Source organism: Chaetomium strumarium (assembly GCF_033439665.1).
Source record: "Chaetomium strumarium strain CBS 333.67 chromosome Unknown B0T15scaffold_2, whole genome shotgun sequence".
NCBI lineage: Eukaryota > Fungi > Ascomycota > Sordariomycetes > Sordariales > Chaetomiaceae > Chaetomium > Chaetomium strumarium.
Genome location: NW_026944430.1, coordinates 1,925,208 through 1,942,344, shown reverse-complemented (window position 1 = coordinate 1,942,344; position 17,137 = coordinate 1,925,208). Strand labels below are relative to the sequence as shown.

General features: G+C 54.7%; 6 protein-coding genes across 6 annotated transcripts; 1 reads left to right on the top strand and 5 right to left on the bottom strand.

Annotated features, from left to right (window-relative positions):
• Positions 1–283: 283 nt before the first annotated feature.
• On the bottom strand, positions 284–1,553 carry B0T15DRAFT_524095 (acyl-CoA N-acyltransferase). The gene is made up of 3 exons (XM_062868741.1): positions 990–1,553; positions 798–898; positions 284–692 (listed from the first exon to the last, which is right to left on the bottom strand). The coding sequence occupies exons 1-3, from the start codon at positions 1,435–1,437 to the stop codon at positions 510–512; spliced, it is 732 nt and encodes a 243-aa protein (XP_062724075.1). The 5' UTR covers positions 1,438–1,553; the 3' UTR covers positions 284–509.
• A 1,208-nt stretch (positions 1,554–2,761) lies between these two features.
• B0T15DRAFT_490885 (major facilitator superfamily domain-containing protein) lies at positions 2,762–5,314 on the bottom strand (the record flags this gene model as incomplete). The annotated part of the gene is made up of 9 exons (XM_062866728.1): positions 2,762–3,061; positions 3,153–3,409; positions 3,493–3,572; positions 3,633–3,730; positions 3,793–3,967; positions 4,046–4,132; positions 4,353–4,583; positions 4,793–4,956; positions 5,081–5,314. The coding sequence occupies 9 exons, from the start codon at positions 5,312–5,314 to the stop codon at positions 2,762–2,764; spliced, it is 1,626 nt and encodes a 541-aa protein (XP_062724074.1).
• A 1,678-nt stretch (positions 5,315–6,992) lies between these two features.
• Positions 6,993–9,233, bottom strand: B0T15DRAFT_524085 (acyltransferase-domain-containing protein). The gene is made up of 4 exons (XM_062868740.1): positions 8,672–9,233; positions 8,353–8,596; positions 7,849–8,297; positions 6,993–7,792 (listed from the first exon to the last, which is right to left on the bottom strand). The coding sequence occupies exons 1-4, from the start codon at positions 8,818–8,820 to the stop codon at positions 7,426–7,428; spliced, it is 1,209 nt and encodes a 402-aa protein (XP_062724073.1). The 5' UTR covers positions 8,821–9,233; the 3' UTR covers positions 6,993–7,425.
• Positions 9,234–9,636: 403 nt separating this feature from the next.
• B0T15DRAFT_483011 (ATP-NAD kinase-like domain-containing protein) lies at positions 9,637–11,043 on the top strand (the record flags this gene model as incomplete). The annotated part of the gene is made up of 1 exon (XM_062866138.1): positions 9,637–11,043. One exon carries the CDS (start codon positions 9,637–9,639, stop codon positions 11,041–11,043), a length of 1,407 nt encoding a protein of 468 aa, XP_062724072.1.
• A 1,116-nt stretch (positions 11,044–12,159) lies between these two features.
• On the bottom strand, positions 12,160–13,724 carry B0T15DRAFT_500139 (uncharacterized protein). Its single transcript, XM_062867360.1, has 4 exons — positions 13,632–13,724; positions 13,330–13,446; positions 12,868–13,262; positions 12,160–12,654 (listed from the first exon to the last, which is right to left on the bottom strand). Exons 2-4 carry the CDS (start codon positions 13,418–13,420, stop codon positions 12,502–12,504), a joined length of 639 nt encoding a protein of 212 aa, XP_062724071.1. The 5' UTR covers positions 13,421–13,446; positions 13,632–13,724; the 3' UTR covers positions 12,160–12,501.
• A 1,649-nt stretch (positions 13,725–15,373) lies between these two features.
• On the bottom strand, positions 15,374–16,667 carry B0T15DRAFT_524079 (uncharacterized protein). The gene is made up of 2 exons (XM_062868739.1): positions 16,041–16,667; positions 15,374–15,952 (listed from the first exon to the last, which is right to left on the bottom strand). Exons 1-2 carry the CDS (start codon positions 16,258–16,260, stop codon positions 15,486–15,488), a joined length of 687 nt encoding a protein of 228 aa, XP_062724070.1. The 5' UTR covers positions 16,261–16,667; the 3' UTR covers positions 15,374–15,485.
• Between the last annotated feature and the right edge of the window lie 470 nt (positions 16,668–17,137).

Here is a 17,137-nt window from a genome sequence, read left to right as displayed (position 1 = left end):
TCAGGTCAGAACCAGGAATCCCATGGAGGCTAAGTATGGTAACTGGTGAACCATTACTACCAGTGCTAGTATGCGGAGCATTGAGTCCACTTTGGCGTTCAGGTTCTTAGATCTTGATATGGATTCGGTAACAACCGTAAAGCATCGTCTGGGTTAGATACGAACGTTGAGAGACACCAAGCTAGGTAAATTACGCTCGTTTCATCGAGCTCGGAATACGAGGTGAGGTAAGGTACCTACCTGTACGTTACCAGTTGAAGCGAGGCGTCATGACAAGTCCTTCCTCGGGTCCCAGAATACTACGGTATTACCACCTATGTACGGTACTAGCACTAAGAAGATGCGAGGAACCGGGAGGATGATGGGGAAGGACTACCTCGCCTTACGTACAGGACCGTTTCAATAACCGTCTATTTTCAGTAACAATCTATTCAATGCTCTTCATTGCCGAAGGTACGGTATGTATCCTCAAGGTCTAACATACTATACGAACAGGGAATTCGATCCCATTACGCCGACTCACCAACAGGAGCAGATTCCGGGCCCACAGCCTTTGCTGGGCGCCTCATCATGTAGTACACCTGTTTGCGGCGATCGGCAAACTTCTCGGGTACGGGGACCTCGTAGTACGGCCCCTCAAACCCTTCCGACTGATAGAGCCTCCGACCTCGCTCAGAGGCCTCGACAAAGGCCTGGGTAAGGTAGATAGATGATCCAGTTAGTTTAGACATTCTTCCACACAGTAAATGAGCATACATAGGTAAGGTAGGTATTAGTAGGTAGGAAATACTACTCACCTCCACGCCCAATCTATCTGCGTGCGCCGTGCCCCATCTCACCAGGAGTCTTCCTGCACCCTGGCCATGGTACGCCGGGTCGACCATGAGCATTTCGAGCGCTGTTACACATCCAGTCAGAAATTAGAAACCATCGGTAGGTAGGTAAGGTAGGTTGTAATGATAAAAAGTGTTGAGATCACTGAAACGTACCTACTAGCCGACCGTCGTTCTCCTTGAGGATCTTCTGTCTCGGCGCGAAGAAGGCCTGGCAGATAGCCTTCGCAAACTCCTCCTCTTCGTCGTTGGGCCAGTACGGACCACTCAACACAGGCTGCGGGGGCACTTCGCCCGCCTTGTAGATGTTCCACTTGGCCGCGCCGACCGTCTTGCCCGTGTCCGTGTCGACGACCTTGATGAAATGGCCGTAGGGGTCCTGGCGGTAGGTGTTGAGCAACTGCTCGGCCCCGTTCTTGCGCCCTTCGGGGGTGTCGTGCTTGTGGAATACGGCATCGACATACTCGTGGTCGTGGGCGAAAGTGTCAGAGAGGATCTCGAAGACGCGAGGGATATCCTCCTCGGTGCAGGGTTGGACTTGGAAGTTCGGCATTTCAAGTCGTTGCGTGCTTTGGTAAGAAATAAGATGATAGCGAGAGCTCATGCAAGATTCCTAAAGGTTTGAAGAAAAAGAAAGAGAAAAAAGGAAAGAAAAAAGAAACTGGCTATAAGCGGGGTGAAAAGTTGAGAGGGGAGGGGAAGTGGATTCTGCCTCTGGTTATATGATGTTTGGGTGCATACATACCTAAATACATACAAACGACGTCCTAAGAAGATCGCGACGCAATGCAACCTAAGATTCTGCTCTCCTGATGTATTGACGCCCAATCAGCACGAATCAATCACAAATAATCCCCCAAATTCTCCATCTTGCTCGGCCACTTCTACGCAACCAGAAACTCCAAACAACGCTTCTCCTCCTTCCCTATCATCCCGTGTACCGAACCCCCCGCGCACCACCACTCGGCCCAGCTTCTCGTTCTGCGCCCTGCTCAACTTCACACAGTTGAGAGTGCGCGGTTGTCGACGCAGCAGGCTTCCGAAGAGAGAACGCGCATTTGGGGCCATGGTAGGTAAGGTAGTAGGTATTAGGTAAGGTCAAGGACTCCAGGTTGCTGTTGGCAGTGGTGGTGGATGGTAGCGCGGGGAGAATGCCGGAGAAAGCCCGAGAGGGAGAGAATTTCATACTGTCATTCTATCTAAACTCTAACATTTTGATTCTTTTACACTCTAAAGGTAGGTCGTTAAGGCTGCCGGGTACTGATTCAACTTTCCGATAGAGACTTAAGAGCCTAGGCCCTAGAGTTCCGAGTCCGGCTGTTCTACTAGCATGCTATATGGGAACAGTGACTTGAAAGTTCACCTGGGGAAGTTCACAGTAACTTTAGGAGCCTGCCTGTGACTCGAACGAGTCTTGAAAAGTTGAGCCTGACACGTCCACGGGTGCCTGACGAAGATCAGTACCAGTTTGTACTAACTTTGCAAGGCACTAACAAACGACCTGCATTACGAATAATCATCGGACACGCCGTTGCAGAATTCCAGCATTCGAGGCTGGGGTATTACAATTCGTATCAGCCTGGCGTCCATTGCCAAAGTGAAATTCCCTGCGGCAATGCAGCGGTAACCTCAAAGTGAATCCACACGCACCCTACGCTCGCGCGCCACGAGCGAGGAAACCATAATAAGGGAAAGCGAGGGGTATCTGGTCGAAGGTCAGGCCCACCATCTACAAGGCTCCTTCATATGTTTCGGGCAGCTGTCAAAAGGGGGCAACGGCCACATTCCATATCCGCTTTCCGATAGACCTCCCTCGATCCCGTCCTATCCCGCGTCACCGCCCACCTCCGTTCCCGCCACTCCAATCCAGCTCCTCCCGTCACAATAGGTTAGATACACACCATTCCGCGTGTACGGTGCGCTCTATTTTATACCGCGGGCAAGCTTGTCACCCGGCCAAGGTCGCTGCCGTCCTGACCTGCCTCGAGCTTGAGCGTCGTGCTGAACCGGCTCGCGGCGCGGATCCTCTCCCCGTAGGCGATGAAGCCAAACGGCACCAGCGCCAGCAGGGCGCTGGTGCCGGCCAGCAGCGTACATGACCAACCGATCCCCAGCGCCGCGAGCATGTCCTCGATTGCCAGCGGGAGCAGCGTGCCCGCCACGCTCCGCGTCATGCTCATGGCCGCGAGCGCCGAGGCAGAGTAGATGCCGTATGCGTCGGCGACGTACTGTTCCTCAGAAAAAGAAAAAGAAAAAGATCAGCTTATGTTGCTTCTCTCACGGTAGCAGGGGTGTGGGCGGGCTCTCCGAATCCCGTACATTGACAATGGCCACGTAGATCAAGTGGTATGCCACCCCGTACGGCACCACGGATGCCAGCGGTACCAGCCAGTGGATGTCGGCCCGTGCCGACCAGCCGAGCCACAGCATGGACATGACGAAGATTGGTCCGCCGGCGCAGGCTAGCGGGAGACGGAGATACTCCTCTCTCTTGCTGGGATGTCGGGCGCCGAGACGCACGGCCACCCCGTCGTACCACAGCAGGATGATGCTGCCGATGGCGGTGCCGAGTCCCACTGTGTTTTGATTGTCAGAATTCAGTTTCGGGGGGAGATGAGGATGATATCGGGGGGGGGGGGGGGGAGAGGGGGGAACTCACTTATCGTGAAGAGAATGCCAGACATGCCCGGGGAGAAGCCGTACAGGCCTTGGAAGACGGCAGGGAAGATTTGGACCAGCCTGCCCCGTCTGTAAGCCAGAGATCATCCGTTGGTAGGAAGCAGCGGATGATGGACCTACATGTAGAACACGGCGTATATGAAGCCCAGATAGATGCAGGACAGAGAGACCACCATCTCCCCGAAGAGCAGCTGCCACGGTCTGGCGAGCGTCGTTCTCTGGTTGTTCTGGTCAGTTTCGTCCACATATTTCGTGCAAAATGACAGCAGGTGGCACTTACATATGCAATCCACGCGCTCTCCCGCTTGAGATCCGCCGGAGCCACGAACCGCCTGCCCGTGTTTGCGTACTCCTTATTCAACCTCGCCGCCCTCTTCCTCAGGATCGTCGACGCAAGCGTCTCGGGCATGAGGACTACGGAAAGCAGCGACGCCACCGGAAGAGATAGCGAGATCCTGCAGACTCACGAATCAGCAACTGCCACCCCCTTGGCACAGAAGGCCAAGTTCAAGGAAAGAAAGGGGTAGACTTACCAGAAGACGGCCCGCCAGCCGAGCTTCTCGCTAGCAAATCCGGCTATGATCGGTGCTCCGAGCGGTCCCACGAAGGTTGTTGCTGACCTGGGAAAGCATTTAGTTAGCGGGTTTTGAGCGTACTCTTATCCTTCCCTTTTTTCCCGTCTTCTTCGATGTTCTTTTGCAAATTCGTCTATGAAGCCGTCACCTTCACCCCGGCAAAATCCAAACATCATCCTGGCCCTATTCCCTTCGAAGAGTGCCCACAGGTGTTGCAACCGGAATGACGAAACTAATGCAAAACGGAAAAGAAAAGAAGACTCACCAGTACATCATCACCCTACCCCTGATCACCTCCCCCTTGTACAAGTCCGCAATCACGCCTCCAAAGACACTCACCGGCGGCGACCCGAATACGCCGGCCAGGAACCGCAGAATCAGAAGCCCGGCCCAGCTGTCCACAACCGCCTGCCCGATAGAGACGAGCACGAAGAGCACCGCGCCGACCACCAGGATCCGCCATCTCCCTACACGGGGGGATTCACTGAGCGGCGCCCTACATCAACACAAGATCCCGGGGTTAGCAAAACAATATTACATGCTCATCAAGTCCGTTCGGATTCCGGTTGAACACCAAGGACCCGTTGTAAGACATTCAAGTCTCCCTCGTAGATCGAAGACCAACGACGGAAAGGCGCCAAGGCACTATATCCTAGAACAAGAAAGATAAGGAACACAAACCAAACAAGCGGCCCGAAAACAAACCCGGCCAGATAAAGCGACGCGGGAAGAACCTTCTGCGGCCCCGAAGGGTCGAGCACGGCAAAGGACTCCGGCAGGGGCGGCGAGAAGTTGGACGACAGCGTGGAGAAGTACGAGGTGGTTGTGGTGGTGAGGAAGGCGGCCAAGAAGATGAGGGACTTGGTTCTCTATATTCCATACCAACGGGGGTTAAGAAGAAGGGTCGTTAATTTAATTTGATTAACATTTTTTGGGGGGCGCCTGCTGAAGCAAAGGAAGAGAAGAATAAAGTGAAGCATTTGCTCAACTCACGGTTGACCAGTTATGGGGGTTGTCTGGGTCGTTGGGCTCGAAGGAAACGATGGTGAGCGTCGTCTCGTCTGGGGATGCGGGCGACGGCGGACAACAACAGTCATAGTCCCTGGGGGGTGAGCCGTGTTCGCTTTTGCCGCTGCCGCTGCCGCTGCTGCTGTTGCTGTTGCTGTTGCTCGATGGCGAGACCGGCGCGAGTATCTCGTGGATGTCGGTTCGGGTAGCCTGCTTCATGGTGTAATGAAATGGGGAGGGGGCCCGGCGGGGGGGGGGGGGGGGGGGGTTCGAGGTGAGGTTCTAGATGGAATGACGACGAACGTCTGCTATGTCAAGATCAAGTGAGGATAGAGGTGGCCTCCGTCTTAGTTAGGGACGCGATGAAGCGAGATGGGCCTTGTGGAAGGCAACCTTGTGCCCCGGCAGCTCTCTTTTATGGCCATTTTTTTCCGAGACGAGTAGCCATTCCCGCTCCGCTTCCACTGCACCTCTTAGCCAACGCAGCGTGTGCATGTGTCGATGAGAGAGGTCCGGTCTACGCCAGATCCAGGGGTTCGTTCCACTTTGCAGCTTGCCTACCGGCGAGCTCTGCGGCTTTTATGAATCCAGAAGCTCCGTCAACCCGCCCTGCAGATTCTTTCTTTTCCCCTCTATCTATCCTTTCCCGTGCTGTGTCCAGCCTTAGCTACGCACCTAGTTCGCACCGGGGCAACTTACTTACCGCTTGTCTCGGGCAGTGCTAACCCATAACACTGCACACAACTGCAACTGCACAGTCTATCTCGACGCCAAGCTTGTTTGTCCATGACCGGTGGCCCGATCTCGCGGCTTGCTGTTCTATCTACTCACCTTCTCCTATGTACATACCTTCCCAATACGGAAGCCTCTATGCATCGACACTGTCCGATGGCGGCGAGGGGATGCGGTCCGGAGGGGTCCGATGGTACTCCGGTGGTATCTGGGATTCTGGGGAGAGCATGGATCTAAGTGCTGCTGCTCGGGCGCGATCGCCGCGTCAAGGTCTCCATGTGCGTTCACAACTTATTGTTCCGTCCGGATGTCAAAGCATAGGATGAAGCTGGGAACCATACCCGGTGAGGGATAGATAGCTGCCCGGTGGTTAAGAAATAGCAACATCTAGCAGAGTTGCTCAAGTGTCAAACTGCTCGCAATGCCATCCATCTCCTGTTGCTATGGTGGGCATGCCGCGGGAATAGAGGGCACCGGCGCCGGTCCATTGTTGGCCGGACCGAGCCAAGGCGTTCTAGCTCTCAAACCCTTCCTGGCGGTCAGGAACAAGCCCCCAGAGTGTTGCATCGTCAGCCACCTTGCCCTGACACGGGTGCCACGGCGTCCAGACTGGGAGCTGTAGGCCCAATCTCACACATCGGCGAATGATTTGACATCGCGTCGTCGTTCCCCTTGGGCCGAGTTACATATGACTGCGCTGGGAAGTTGCGAAGCGGTGTAAGAAATTCCGGCGAACTCCCGCTGTGATTGTCCAGGCGAGCGGTACTCACCCAACCACTCCGTAGATGGAATCGCACACCGAATGCACCAGTCAAGAGCAATCCGGCGCAACAACCGGGGGAACCAAGAGCCGCTCGCTCACATACCCCCCGAGGAGGGCTCCTGCCGGTCTGCTGGGAAGGGCGTGCATGCGCCGGGCCCCGGTCCGGAGGGCCCATGGAGGCAGTGGACCCGATTGGTCCCAGTGCGACTGCACGAGGTCATATGCCCTCTGGAAGTTTGTTTAGGTCCGGCCTCCTTCACACCGAGCGACTCTCACAAATGGAGACCGGGCTTATGCTTTCAACCCATAGCTCCGGTATCGATCCGGCCAGGGACCATTACCGACGGCGATTCTAGACCGCTCGGCAAGCTCAACTGCCAAGTTGCCAACACTGTGCCGTGTTAGTCACAGAAAGGCACGAGGTCCGTCCTGCATCCCCTGCCTGGTCATAAACGTCGCCAACCTGACCTTTGCATAAGACGGTGATATCACGTCAAGAAACAGGATGCGGAGAAAGGATATATAACGAAGATCATAGACACCGCCATCGGCCTCTTGCCTAACCCGCCCTCCCATCAATTCCTGCACCCCAACGCCGTACCGATGAATAGAACGCACTTCCAGATGGTATCTGACAGGCCACGGCAGCAACAGTATTCCAAAAGTTCCACTCTCAACACACCGGCGCCAACCTGCTGATCCAATGCAGCAAAAATTGGTATATACCTCCGCCCTTGTCATAAGCTGCAGGCCCTTCATGCAATCATCATCCATGTGTGAGTGGAGGGGTATCTCATTTCCATCGTTCCAAAACGCCCAAAACTCAGGAAAGCACCTAAAGAAATCCGTTCAGCACCTTGAGGAGGATGTTGATGCCCAAGCTAAAGGCACCGAGTGCGCTGAAGATCTGGAGGAATTCCCAAGGATATCGAGTGCGAACTTCAGTCTCGAGAAACCCCTCGTGAGCGCCGGGAACGGCTTTGTCAGGACTGGGAAGGAAACGTCCGGTGGAGACATATTGTTCCATGAGCGCATCTTTCTCGTACCACCGCTCCCGTAGCCACAGGTCGAATTCCTCTTGGTTGTTCAGAGGGATGTCCGCGAGACGGAACCGGCGCCAGTAGAAGTTGACGGACTTCGGCGGTTGTCCTCGAATGTAGGTGCGGGAGATGGTGAAGATCTTCTCCCCGAACTTGCCGCGACTGTAAGAACTGTCAGCTGGTGAGCGGCTACCGTTGGGCCCGGAAGTGTCACATACGGAACCCCTTCGTAGGCCACGGTACAGTCGTAGACGTAGTCCACCGTGCCCTTCAACTCATTAAGGCAGAAGTAGGTGCCAGTGCTCCGCGGCAGCAACATGTGCTCTGGGTCCTTGACGCCGATCTTCTCGGCCCACTTTGCAGACTTGTTCCTCCCATTCTGAGAAGCATTCGTTCCCTCCGGAAACAGCAGCAGCCACATGGGATCAAGATACTTCTTCCCATCCGGAGCCGTATGGTGCGTCTTCAGCTTCCCCAGCCGATAGGCCAGCCGGGGTTGGTCGACCGCCATCTTCCGGGACATGAAAATGAAGCCGTAGAGCATCATGCCGGGCCCCAATATCGGGATGTACCTGAGTGATTCCTTCAGAATGATAAAGAGAGATCCATGCCTCTTCGGCTTATTGGCATAGCCGATCCACCAGAGGTAGAGCCAGTCTGTGTAGATCTGCGCAACAGATCAGTCTCTCAACAACCTGGATAACGCCAAATCGCCGCCATACCTGATGGTTCGCTATCATGACCATGCGGTCGGGGAACGAAAACTCCACCAGGCCATCTTCCGTCTTGCGTATTTGGCCCGCCACCGAGGAATCGCCGCTGATGCGTATTGTGGTTGGGCCCCACCAGTTCGTCACTGTCGTGATGAGAATCCCGAACAGCTCCTTTGTATAGGACATGTAGGCATAGTAGAGCTCGCGGTTAATCCAGTATAGGGGTGCCCCGATGAGTTGGGTCGCGTGGATCCTGCGGTCGCAAACATTATCACGAGTTAGCTGCTGTGTCCCTGTGGCCTGAAAGATGATGGATTCTGGTTCGTACACAGTGGCGCCTGCTGCGAAGTAAACCGCACAGGAAACGCCCCTCAGCACCTGCACTACTCGGCTGTGCTTCTCGCGACCGGAGGAATCGGCGCCCCGCGCCTCCGTAGCAATCGGTGGCTTTACTTGGGCCGTCATCGGGCTCGACATGCGATGCTGTATGTTGGAAGTCGCGATGCTAGAATTGCGGGAAAGGAGGTCTGCGCAAAGCAGGGCACGATAGAGGAACGGGACACTGCGATCGAGGACAATCTAGGGGATGTGAAGAGGACCGAAGTAATGTAGGTCCGCGAGGTTGACCGCAGGGCAATCAGCCGCAGGCAGCGCTGAGCTGGATGCTGCGGGTTGGACGGATCCTCCGCCAGTTCCGGCAACAGAACGGCGAAAACTTTGGGCAGGCTTCCAACACCGCAACAGCCGCAGCGAACTGTTCAACGGTCCTTAGTTGAAACCGTGTGGCACTGCCAACGCTGAGGACATCGCGGTTAAAACCTGGGCCGAAGGGGAGACCCAGAAGCAAAATGGATGAAATACAGACAGGTGAGCGCAATGCTCTTCCGCCACCACAGGCACGTGCGCAGGTAGACTGCCCTTGCAGCTATTGCCTTGTTCGGATGCAACGGCCCCACGAGCCCCACCACCCCAAGCTTTCCGGAATGGTGGGGTCACAGCTAGGCTGATTCTCTGATTGGCGGCCGCAAGCGAGCTCGATGGATGGTACGTACCTTGTACTTGACGTTCGGCTTTCACAAGCATCCACTAACGCACCTCGCTTTTGTCAAGAGCAGTCGGCAACCATGAAGCCTTATTAAAACATCCAGACGTGCCATTGCAGGAATCGACGTTCAGCGCTTCAACAGTCTCTCAAGCTTGCAGACCTAGAGACAGATTTCGACCACCAACCATGTCGGCATGTCGGGGCCGTCAGTTCTGGCTCGATACCGCCAACACCACCCTCCTCCTGTCATGGCCTTGAGAAGCTTCACCATGCCGGCATCGGGGCGCAGCCCTCCACGGTTTGCTGTAAGGAGAGCATACCGCTTCTTCTCCGTATCCGCCGCGCGAAGCCAAATCCTCGACGTCGCTGCACTTCCGGATCGCACCGTCCCGCATTACCACCAGACGAAAACGTCATCGCTGCTCTCGTTGCACTGGCCTCAACCGCCGCGCAATATTCTGCTCATGCCCAAGTTGCATGCGCCCCAAGTCGCCCGCGATGCTGTCGAGTTTGCCAAGTACATCCATAGCAACTATCCGGGTCTGAACCTTATCTTCGAGGGCCACATTGCCAAGGACATCCACGAGACGCTGCCCTTCCCAATCTACACGACAGCCCCGAGCAGTGCGCCCACACTCTTCGCGAAGAAGATCGACCTGGTCACAACTATGGGCGGCGACGGCACCATTCTGCGCGCAGCGAGCCTATTCTCCATGCACAACAGCGTGCCCCCGATCCTCTCGTTCAGCATGGGCACCCTCGGCTTCCTGGGCGAGTGGAAGTTCAACGAGTACAAGCGAGCATGGAGGGAGTGCTACATGAGTGGGTGTTCCGTGACGGTAGAGGACCTGGTCGATCCCCATACTCGTGCAGCCGTAGCAGGCCAGGACAACCCAGACTTCATTCCATTGTCAGGATGGGACAGCGTCCGCGGCAACGGGCAATGCATGGGCCCAAGCCGTGCGTCCAAGATCCTTCTGCGCAACCGGCTGCGCGTGGGCATCTACGATAGCGCGGGCCGCAACATCAATGCGCAGATCATTCCGACCTCGACCGCCGAACCGGACCTTGGGCCGCCCACAGCCGAGACCAACCACCCCCGCCCGACCTTGGCGAGTCCTCCTTACCTCCATGCAATAAACGAAGTCTCTATCGACCGCGGCTCGCACCCGCACCTCGCCATCATTGACATCTACGTCAACTCGCGCTTCCTCACCGAGGCCGTAGCCGACGGCATCCTGATCAGCACGCCCACGGGCTCCACCGCCTACTCGCTTAGCGCAGGCGGGTCCATCGTCCACCCGCTCGTCAAGTCTCTGCTCATCACGCCCATCAGCCCGCGCAGCCTGAGCTTCAGGCCGCTGGTCTTGCCGCTGCAATCAAAGGTTGTGCTCAAACTGAGCCTGCGGAACAGGGGGAGGGAGCTGCCGGTGAGCATTGATGGGAAGAGGCGGGTCGGCGTGACGATTGGGATGGAGGTCCGCGTGGAAGGGGAGAAGCTGGAGAAGGGGCCTGAGGGGTGGCGAGGCGGAGTGCCCTGCGTGATCAGGGCTTCGTCGGATGGCGGGCCTGAGGACGACGACTCGTGGGTTGGCGGGTTGAATGGGTTGTTGAAGTTCAATTACCCGTTCGGGGAGCCCGTGGAGGAGCCATGAAGTGTGGCTGTCGTGTACCATCAGAGAGGCTGGCTTTGTTTTGGGAATATGTGTGGGACATTTTGGATGCCACTTTGATACCCCGCGATGCATGTCGCCCGAAGACTGCTACGTTCCAAAAAAGAGGACTTTGAAGCTCACTAGAGAAGGAATTCTCCTCCGTTTTCATGAAACCAAATAACCGAGTCTGCTTTGCACGACTGACGCATCGGAGATCGTACAATTGGTGTCGTTCATGACGCAGGTAACGAACGTTTTCATCATTCCGCCTGGTAAGAGGTTCACAACCCCGCCAGTAAGATGGCCATAAATAAATGACTAGCGGGTCCGATTGGATTGCCAAGTCGTTCGGTTACCGCTCTACAACGTATGAGCATGAATATATGCCAGTACGTGATGGTACGCTTTGAGGACATGGCACAACTTAATACACCAACTCCCGTACTTGAGCATCTGATATAGTAGTACACTGGCCGCTGGCTTTGAGATCTCCCGGCACATACTGTGCTGGTCAGCGCTGGCCGCTATGCGGTTAGGGCGGACATGGTCCTCCTATAAGAGATATAGACTGTGTTGGGGTTGTTCCCCTGTTTGTCTAAACCGAGCTTGAAGAGTGAGATAGAAGACAAGTGGCCGGCAGCTGCGTCAAGGATATCCAGGACTTCCTCAACCCCGTCCTTGATACATGGCCAGGCCTCTACCAACCAACTGAGGATACCTTATATTTCATCCTTATCGAGAGAACCAAGGGAAATCTCCACGGTCAACTCCTTGGCAGCAACATAAGACATAGAAAAGTTCAAGAGTACGTGCCTTGGTGAAGGTTTTAAATTGAGCTGAGTGTTTGACAGATGACGGTTTCGGTTTCAAGGTCAAACTTTCAACTTTGCGTATATTTTCGTAAATAGCACGCCACTCGTGATTTCCCGTATTAAAACTCGCTTCGTCTGATTTCAAGACTGATTTCTAGTCCTGCGTCTGGAAGAGTCACTTAGAGTGGAGTCCAGATATTAGGTACACTTCATCCCGACCTTACTCCAACTTTCATCCCAACTTCGCAGTTGTTCGAAAAAGTATTGGTCAAAGTGCACAATAACAACTTGAATCAGTAGAATTGCCACGCGTGCACGGTCCCTCTGGTATGGCTATATAAGTTAGGTACCTACCTTCTCTTCCTTCCCTTAACCTCCTACCCGACACCCGCTCTCTTCCTCTCAAAATCGTGGACCCGATTTGAACTCAGGCCTTTTCACACTTCTCTTTCAATTCTACGAGATAAGAGCAAAAATGTCTGCTCCCGACTCATCCCCCGTTGGAAAATGGGACACGGACACGCCGCCCACCACCGCACCCTCCCTTGCAAGCTCCGACAAATGGAGAGCAGAGAGAGCCCGACGCGCGGAGGACTCAGGAGAGTCCGAAAGGTCAATCGGCAAATTCGATATTTCGAATACGGCGTTACGCGTTGTCACCCCATCTCGTCCGCTTCCACTCATCAGCAACTCCTGTGGCGACGCGGACTGCAATCGCATCTGCAAGGAGCATGGCGATGGGTTCGAACAAAAGGCCAAAGAGCTTGCTGTTCCATCTTTTCGCACGCAGATGTATCTCCTATGCTCAGTCCGTTCAAGTCTGCTTTCCAGAGGTCCGAATCTTCCGCGGGGGGGGGGGGGGGGGGGGGGGGGCCGGGATAGACTTTCTGCCCTTGACGGCAACGGCGCAGCCCTCGAGACATGGTCTGGTGACGTGGTAGTTTGTAACTGCCATTTTCACCCACCCTTGGCCTTCGATTTGGACCCCAACCCAGAACCCCATTGTACCCACGATGGGGCAGAATTTTCTTCCACCCTCGGTATCAATGTAGCGGGCAGCGCCAATGTCTGCTCCTGCACGGACTCTTGTTGTATATAACTCCCTGACGCGATAGTTGTAGTCCCGAATTTTGCTCAGCGTCTCTTCCTCCGTCAGCTTCGGCGGGACGTACTGGAACGCGGAGTGTCGTATAACGTTGTGCTCGAGGTGCACGTGAAGGCCTAAGCCGTATCCGTCGATGTATTCTCGCAATTTGGCGAGAATAGGAGGCCATGAAACCTCGGGGGACTCGTAGTCCAGTGCGATATAAACTGTGTTGGGGTTATCGCCAAATTTATCGAACCCGAGACTGAAGAGGGCGATCGCTGTCATATGCCCAGCGGTTGGGACGAAGCTTTGCAGGATGTCTAAGCCCACATCAGTCAACAATTCATCAGCAAAGATTATGAGAGGTACAACAGCGATCAAACATACCGATAAATCTCTTCAGATCCTCCACAACGGTTTGCCAGCGCTTGCGGGAGTCTTCAGTCCATTCCTCGACGACGATCAGAATGGTCGGCATTGAATCTGACGGATCATCGCGGAGTTCTATTCCGAGTTAGCTAGTAAATATCGAAAGAGGAGGAAGAGGAGGGGGAAAAAAAAAGAATCGTATAATCGAACAAAAAGAAAATGGGAAATGGAAAAAGGATAACTTAATGGAAATCAAATATAAGGGAAGGAAAGGGTGACTTTGAGAATCAACGATTTGAGTCGAGCGTAACTGGACATACCACGCGCCGTCAAGGTAACTTCGACGTTCGAGATACCTTGCTCGGCATCACACGCGGGCTAAGCATTACTTCCACGTCGACGAGCTGAAGAAGGACATTTCTGCTCGTCAACCTTACGGGTTACCTACCGCTAACGACGAAGCACTATTAAACGATCTGGTTGCGTTCTTCGACAGTGGCAAACAATATTTCGGTGAAGTCTTTCTCGCCTCCGGCTACATGCGGCGTAGCAGGACCAATGGTCGACTGGATTGGGCGTTGATCAAACCGATCTCAGATGATTGTATGGGGGGAACCTGCTCCCTAGCGGCGAGGACTGGGATGAAAAGAATGCTCACCTCTTCTCCTACGACGGCAGTATCTGGCCGCTGGTCCGTGATGGTAACCTTAAGCCGCAAAGCCGCTCGATTTATGACTTTACAAAAGAGGAACTTGTGTTCAAAAACGGAGTGTCGACACGTTGCACTGCCGGCACATTCGATGCGATCAAACACAGTTACGTCATCGCGGAGGAAAAGTACATGCCAAACCGCAGCCCGGAGGCTATGAAGTCTACCGAGTATATGTTCGTCGGCACGCGTGATTTTCCGTTTGCACGTCGTGGTGACTCCGGAGCTGCCGTCTTTGACAAGTTCGGAGGGCTGGTTGGGTTGGTGTTTAGAGGACTAGAACCGCAAGGCCAATTCCGGGACAGGTTTCACTCTGGTCATCCCGATCGAGGATGTATTCAATGACATCAAAGACATGTCGAACGGGAAGATCCTCGACATCCGGGTCCTTCAGGAATGAGGTGGGCAGTGGGCACGGAGGATTGGGTGCTGGGTGCGGTGCGTGGAGATTGAGAATTGCTTCAGGTTGGCTGCCTATGTAATTAAATAGAGTCACAGCCGCTTGGCCCGTCTGTTTACGCGTCTTACTGGTTGTGACTTGGCAAAATCAAGAGCGGAACAACGAGAAGAGAATCGTGGAATTATACTCATTTGCGATAAGTTATGGAAATTGAGTACCATGATGCTCAGTCCCACCGGACTACTAGTACCATAACATGGTTTCACCCATATAACCCAGATCCTAGCATTCTAATATTCTAGCTCTCAACCCTCTTCTTTCTTTTCTTGTTCTTCTTGTTCTTCCTGTTCTTCCTGTTCTTCCTGTTCTTCCTGTTCTTCCTGTTTTCTTTTTTATTCTCCCTTTAGTTTCCTTCCTTCCTCTTCCCTTCTCTTCCCCTTTTCTTCTTTGTGTTCCTTCTTTTTCTACGTTCATTCTTTTGCTTGTTTTTGATAATGGGGCGACTACTATGTACTAGTAGCTTGATAGGGGGACACAGGTATAGTTCCGTGGGACCCGGGATCAGAGTCCCAAACGGCCAGCCACCCCATCTCTGATTTCCAATCTTACCAAATGCCCGAGCAAGACAGACAGTGGATGGTGTCTATACCGTGTCCAGGCACAACGCGCTAATATTGAGTGCAGTTAGAAAGCTGCGACACATGTTGCATTCCATTATATCATCCATCTCATCAAGTACTACTCAGGCTAATTACCCACCCTGATGCGGTGATAAGGGGCAGCGCACTTTATATTATCATTCCTTTCCCCTCCTCTCCTCTCTTTCACATCTCCCCCTTCCCATCCCCAATCCCTCTTCTCCCCTACCCCCTTGACCAAAATCTAAGCAGCGAGCTCACGCATCGCTACAACCACTCACTCTGCCCTTCCAAATCGGGAATGACCTCCCTAGGGCCTATGCTACATCTGCAAGAGAGAGACCGAGAGAAAGAGAGAGAGAGAGAGAGAGAGAGCGAGCGAGCGATAATAAACATAACCCCCTTTACCCTCAGCCTTTTTCTGTTACTAGAGAGCAGCAACAGCGCCCAGGGCCAGCATGCCCAGGCCACCGATGTACCCGACAGCGGCGGCACCCGCAGTGGCCGCCGACGTCGTTGCCGCCGCCGTGGTGGTGGGCGCGGCGCTCGGCTCCGGGATCTCGCTGCCCGTGGCCGTGGTCGCCGAGGTGATGAAGGAGCCGCTCGGGGGCGCTGAGCCGCCGGTGGTTGACGTCTCCTCGCAGGGACAATCACCGCCGCCGCTGCCGCTGCCGCTGCCGGCGGCGGTGGTGGTCTCGGTCGGCTCCGGTTGCTCTTCAGAAGAAGAGGAGGAGGAGGAGGAGGAGGAGGACTCGGCGGCGGTGGTGGTCTGGGTTGCTTCAGCTGTGGTGGTGGCAGCAGCTGAAGAGGAAGAAGGGGCGGGCGGGGAGGAGGAGGAGGAGGAGCCGGAGCCGACGTCGGCGCAGAATTTCTCTGTTGCCGGGAGGACTTCGTCTGTGGTTGTTGTGTTAGCGTGATTCGGTCTTGTGTGCATGGGTGAAGGGGGCAGGGTGAGAAGGGGGGAGGGAATAGAGGAACATACTCAAGGCCGTGTCGATGCCGCAGCTTTGGACGACGCAGGGTGTGGCGGCGTTCTTGATGGCGTCCATGTTATTGCAGACGCAGACAAAATCGGTGGCCTCACAGCTACTGCCGCTGCTGATGCCGCTGATGATGCACTGGAGCGAGCACTCCGGGAAGATGCTGATATCCTGGGCCGAGGCGGCCGCGGCCAGCGTGAGGAGGGCAGTGCTGTACTTCATTATGGAGGCTGGTGTTGCTCTATCTGTTCTCTGGGAGAGTGAAATTGAAGACAACGAGCGTCTAGACGGTCTAGTCTCACTTTCAACGAGTGTAGGCTGTTCGCAGAGAAGGAGGAAGAGACAGAGGAGAGTCAGCAGACGGCAGGGGATGAAGCAAGATGGTCCTTATACGACAATGTCTCGGGGGTCCGGAAGACCAGTGTGTGTTTGCCACGGACTCGGGGCCATCTTCTCAGTCTGGGGGAGAGCGGGGATAACTGCCTATTCCTCGCAAAGGATGCGAGAGGTTGCGTTGGGCCCGGGAAGGGACGCAGGAACTGCAGCCATTGGCGCACTTGGAACTTCCCGTAGTGTAATTCTTTGTAGTGTATTGTACCTATGCAACTTCCGCATACGAATGCGACCAGGAATCTCTTGGAAGTGAGAGATCAAAAATCCGGGGAAGTGGGGCGATGCATATGATCGTCACGGTTCACAAGGAGAAACCTCGGCCCCGGCGCCCTCCCGTCGTTCAGGCCGACTTGTCGTTGCGCGCAAGTGAACGGTACAGCTGACGATCCATCGGGCCATCAACCACACTTTGGAGCAATAGTAGTCATATTCAAACTATTGACTCACGTAAGGTGCAATGCACGCTGTCTTCAACCTTACCCGTAGTCAATGAGATGGATCGAGTTCTCAAGCAGTGAAGTAGACAGCTTAGCGAACTGAGGAGAGAATCTGGGGGGTGACGGGAAGTTTGCGCCTAGTAGACCGGGCATTGGCCGCTTGATTTCTGCTTGGACAAGGTCAAGCAGGCCAGCGGCATTGTTCCGAGTCTAGGCGATTTCGCGTCCATGGCCCATCTCGTCGAGGAACTGCCCTGCGGGTGCGATTT

Coding starts and splice junctions, on each gene's coding strand:
- B0T15DRAFT_500139 (XM_062867360.1), bottom strand. CDS start 13,420: ATGCCGACCATTCTGATCGTCGTCGAGGAATGGACTGAAGACTCCCGC. Junction 13,263..13,329: donor GGATCTGAAGAGATTTATCG/GTATGTTTGATC, acceptor ATGTGGGCTTAG/ACATCCTGCAAAGCTTCGTC. Junction 12,655..12,867: donor GAAGAAAATTCTGCCCCATC/GTGGGTACAATG, acceptor GACTGAGCATAG/GAGATACATCTGCGTGCGAA.
- B0T15DRAFT_524085 (XM_062868740.1), bottom strand. CDS start 8,820: ATGTCGAGCCCGATGACGGCCCAAGTAAAGCCACCGATTGCTACGGAG. Junction 8,597..8,671: donor TTCGCAGCAGGCGCCACTGT/GTACGAACCAGA, acceptor TTGCGACCGCAG/GATCCACGCGACCCAACTCA. Junction 8,298..8,352: donor TCATGATAGCGAACCATCAG/GTATGGCGGCGA, acceptor TCTGTTGCGCAG/ATCTACACAGACTGGCTCTA.
- B0T15DRAFT_524095 (XM_062868741.1), bottom strand. CDS start 1,437: ATGAGCTCTCGCTATCATCTTATTTCTTACCAAAGCACGCAACGACTT. Junction 899..989: donor GAACGACGGTCGGCTAGTAG/GTACGTTTCAGT, acceptor GATGTGTAACAG/CGCTCGAAATGCTCATGGTC. Junction 693..797: donor CAGATAGATTGGGCGTGGAG/GTGAGTAGTATT, acceptor TACCTTACCCAG/GCCTTTGTCGAGGCCTCTGA.
- B0T15DRAFT_524079 (XM_062868739.1), bottom strand. CDS start 16,260: ATGAAGTACAGCACTGCCCTCCTCACGCTGGCCGCGGCCGCCTCGGCC. Junction 15,953..16,040: donor CGGCATCGACACGGCCTTGA/GTATGTTCCTCT, acceptor CAACAACCACAG/ACGAAGTCCTCCCGGCAACA.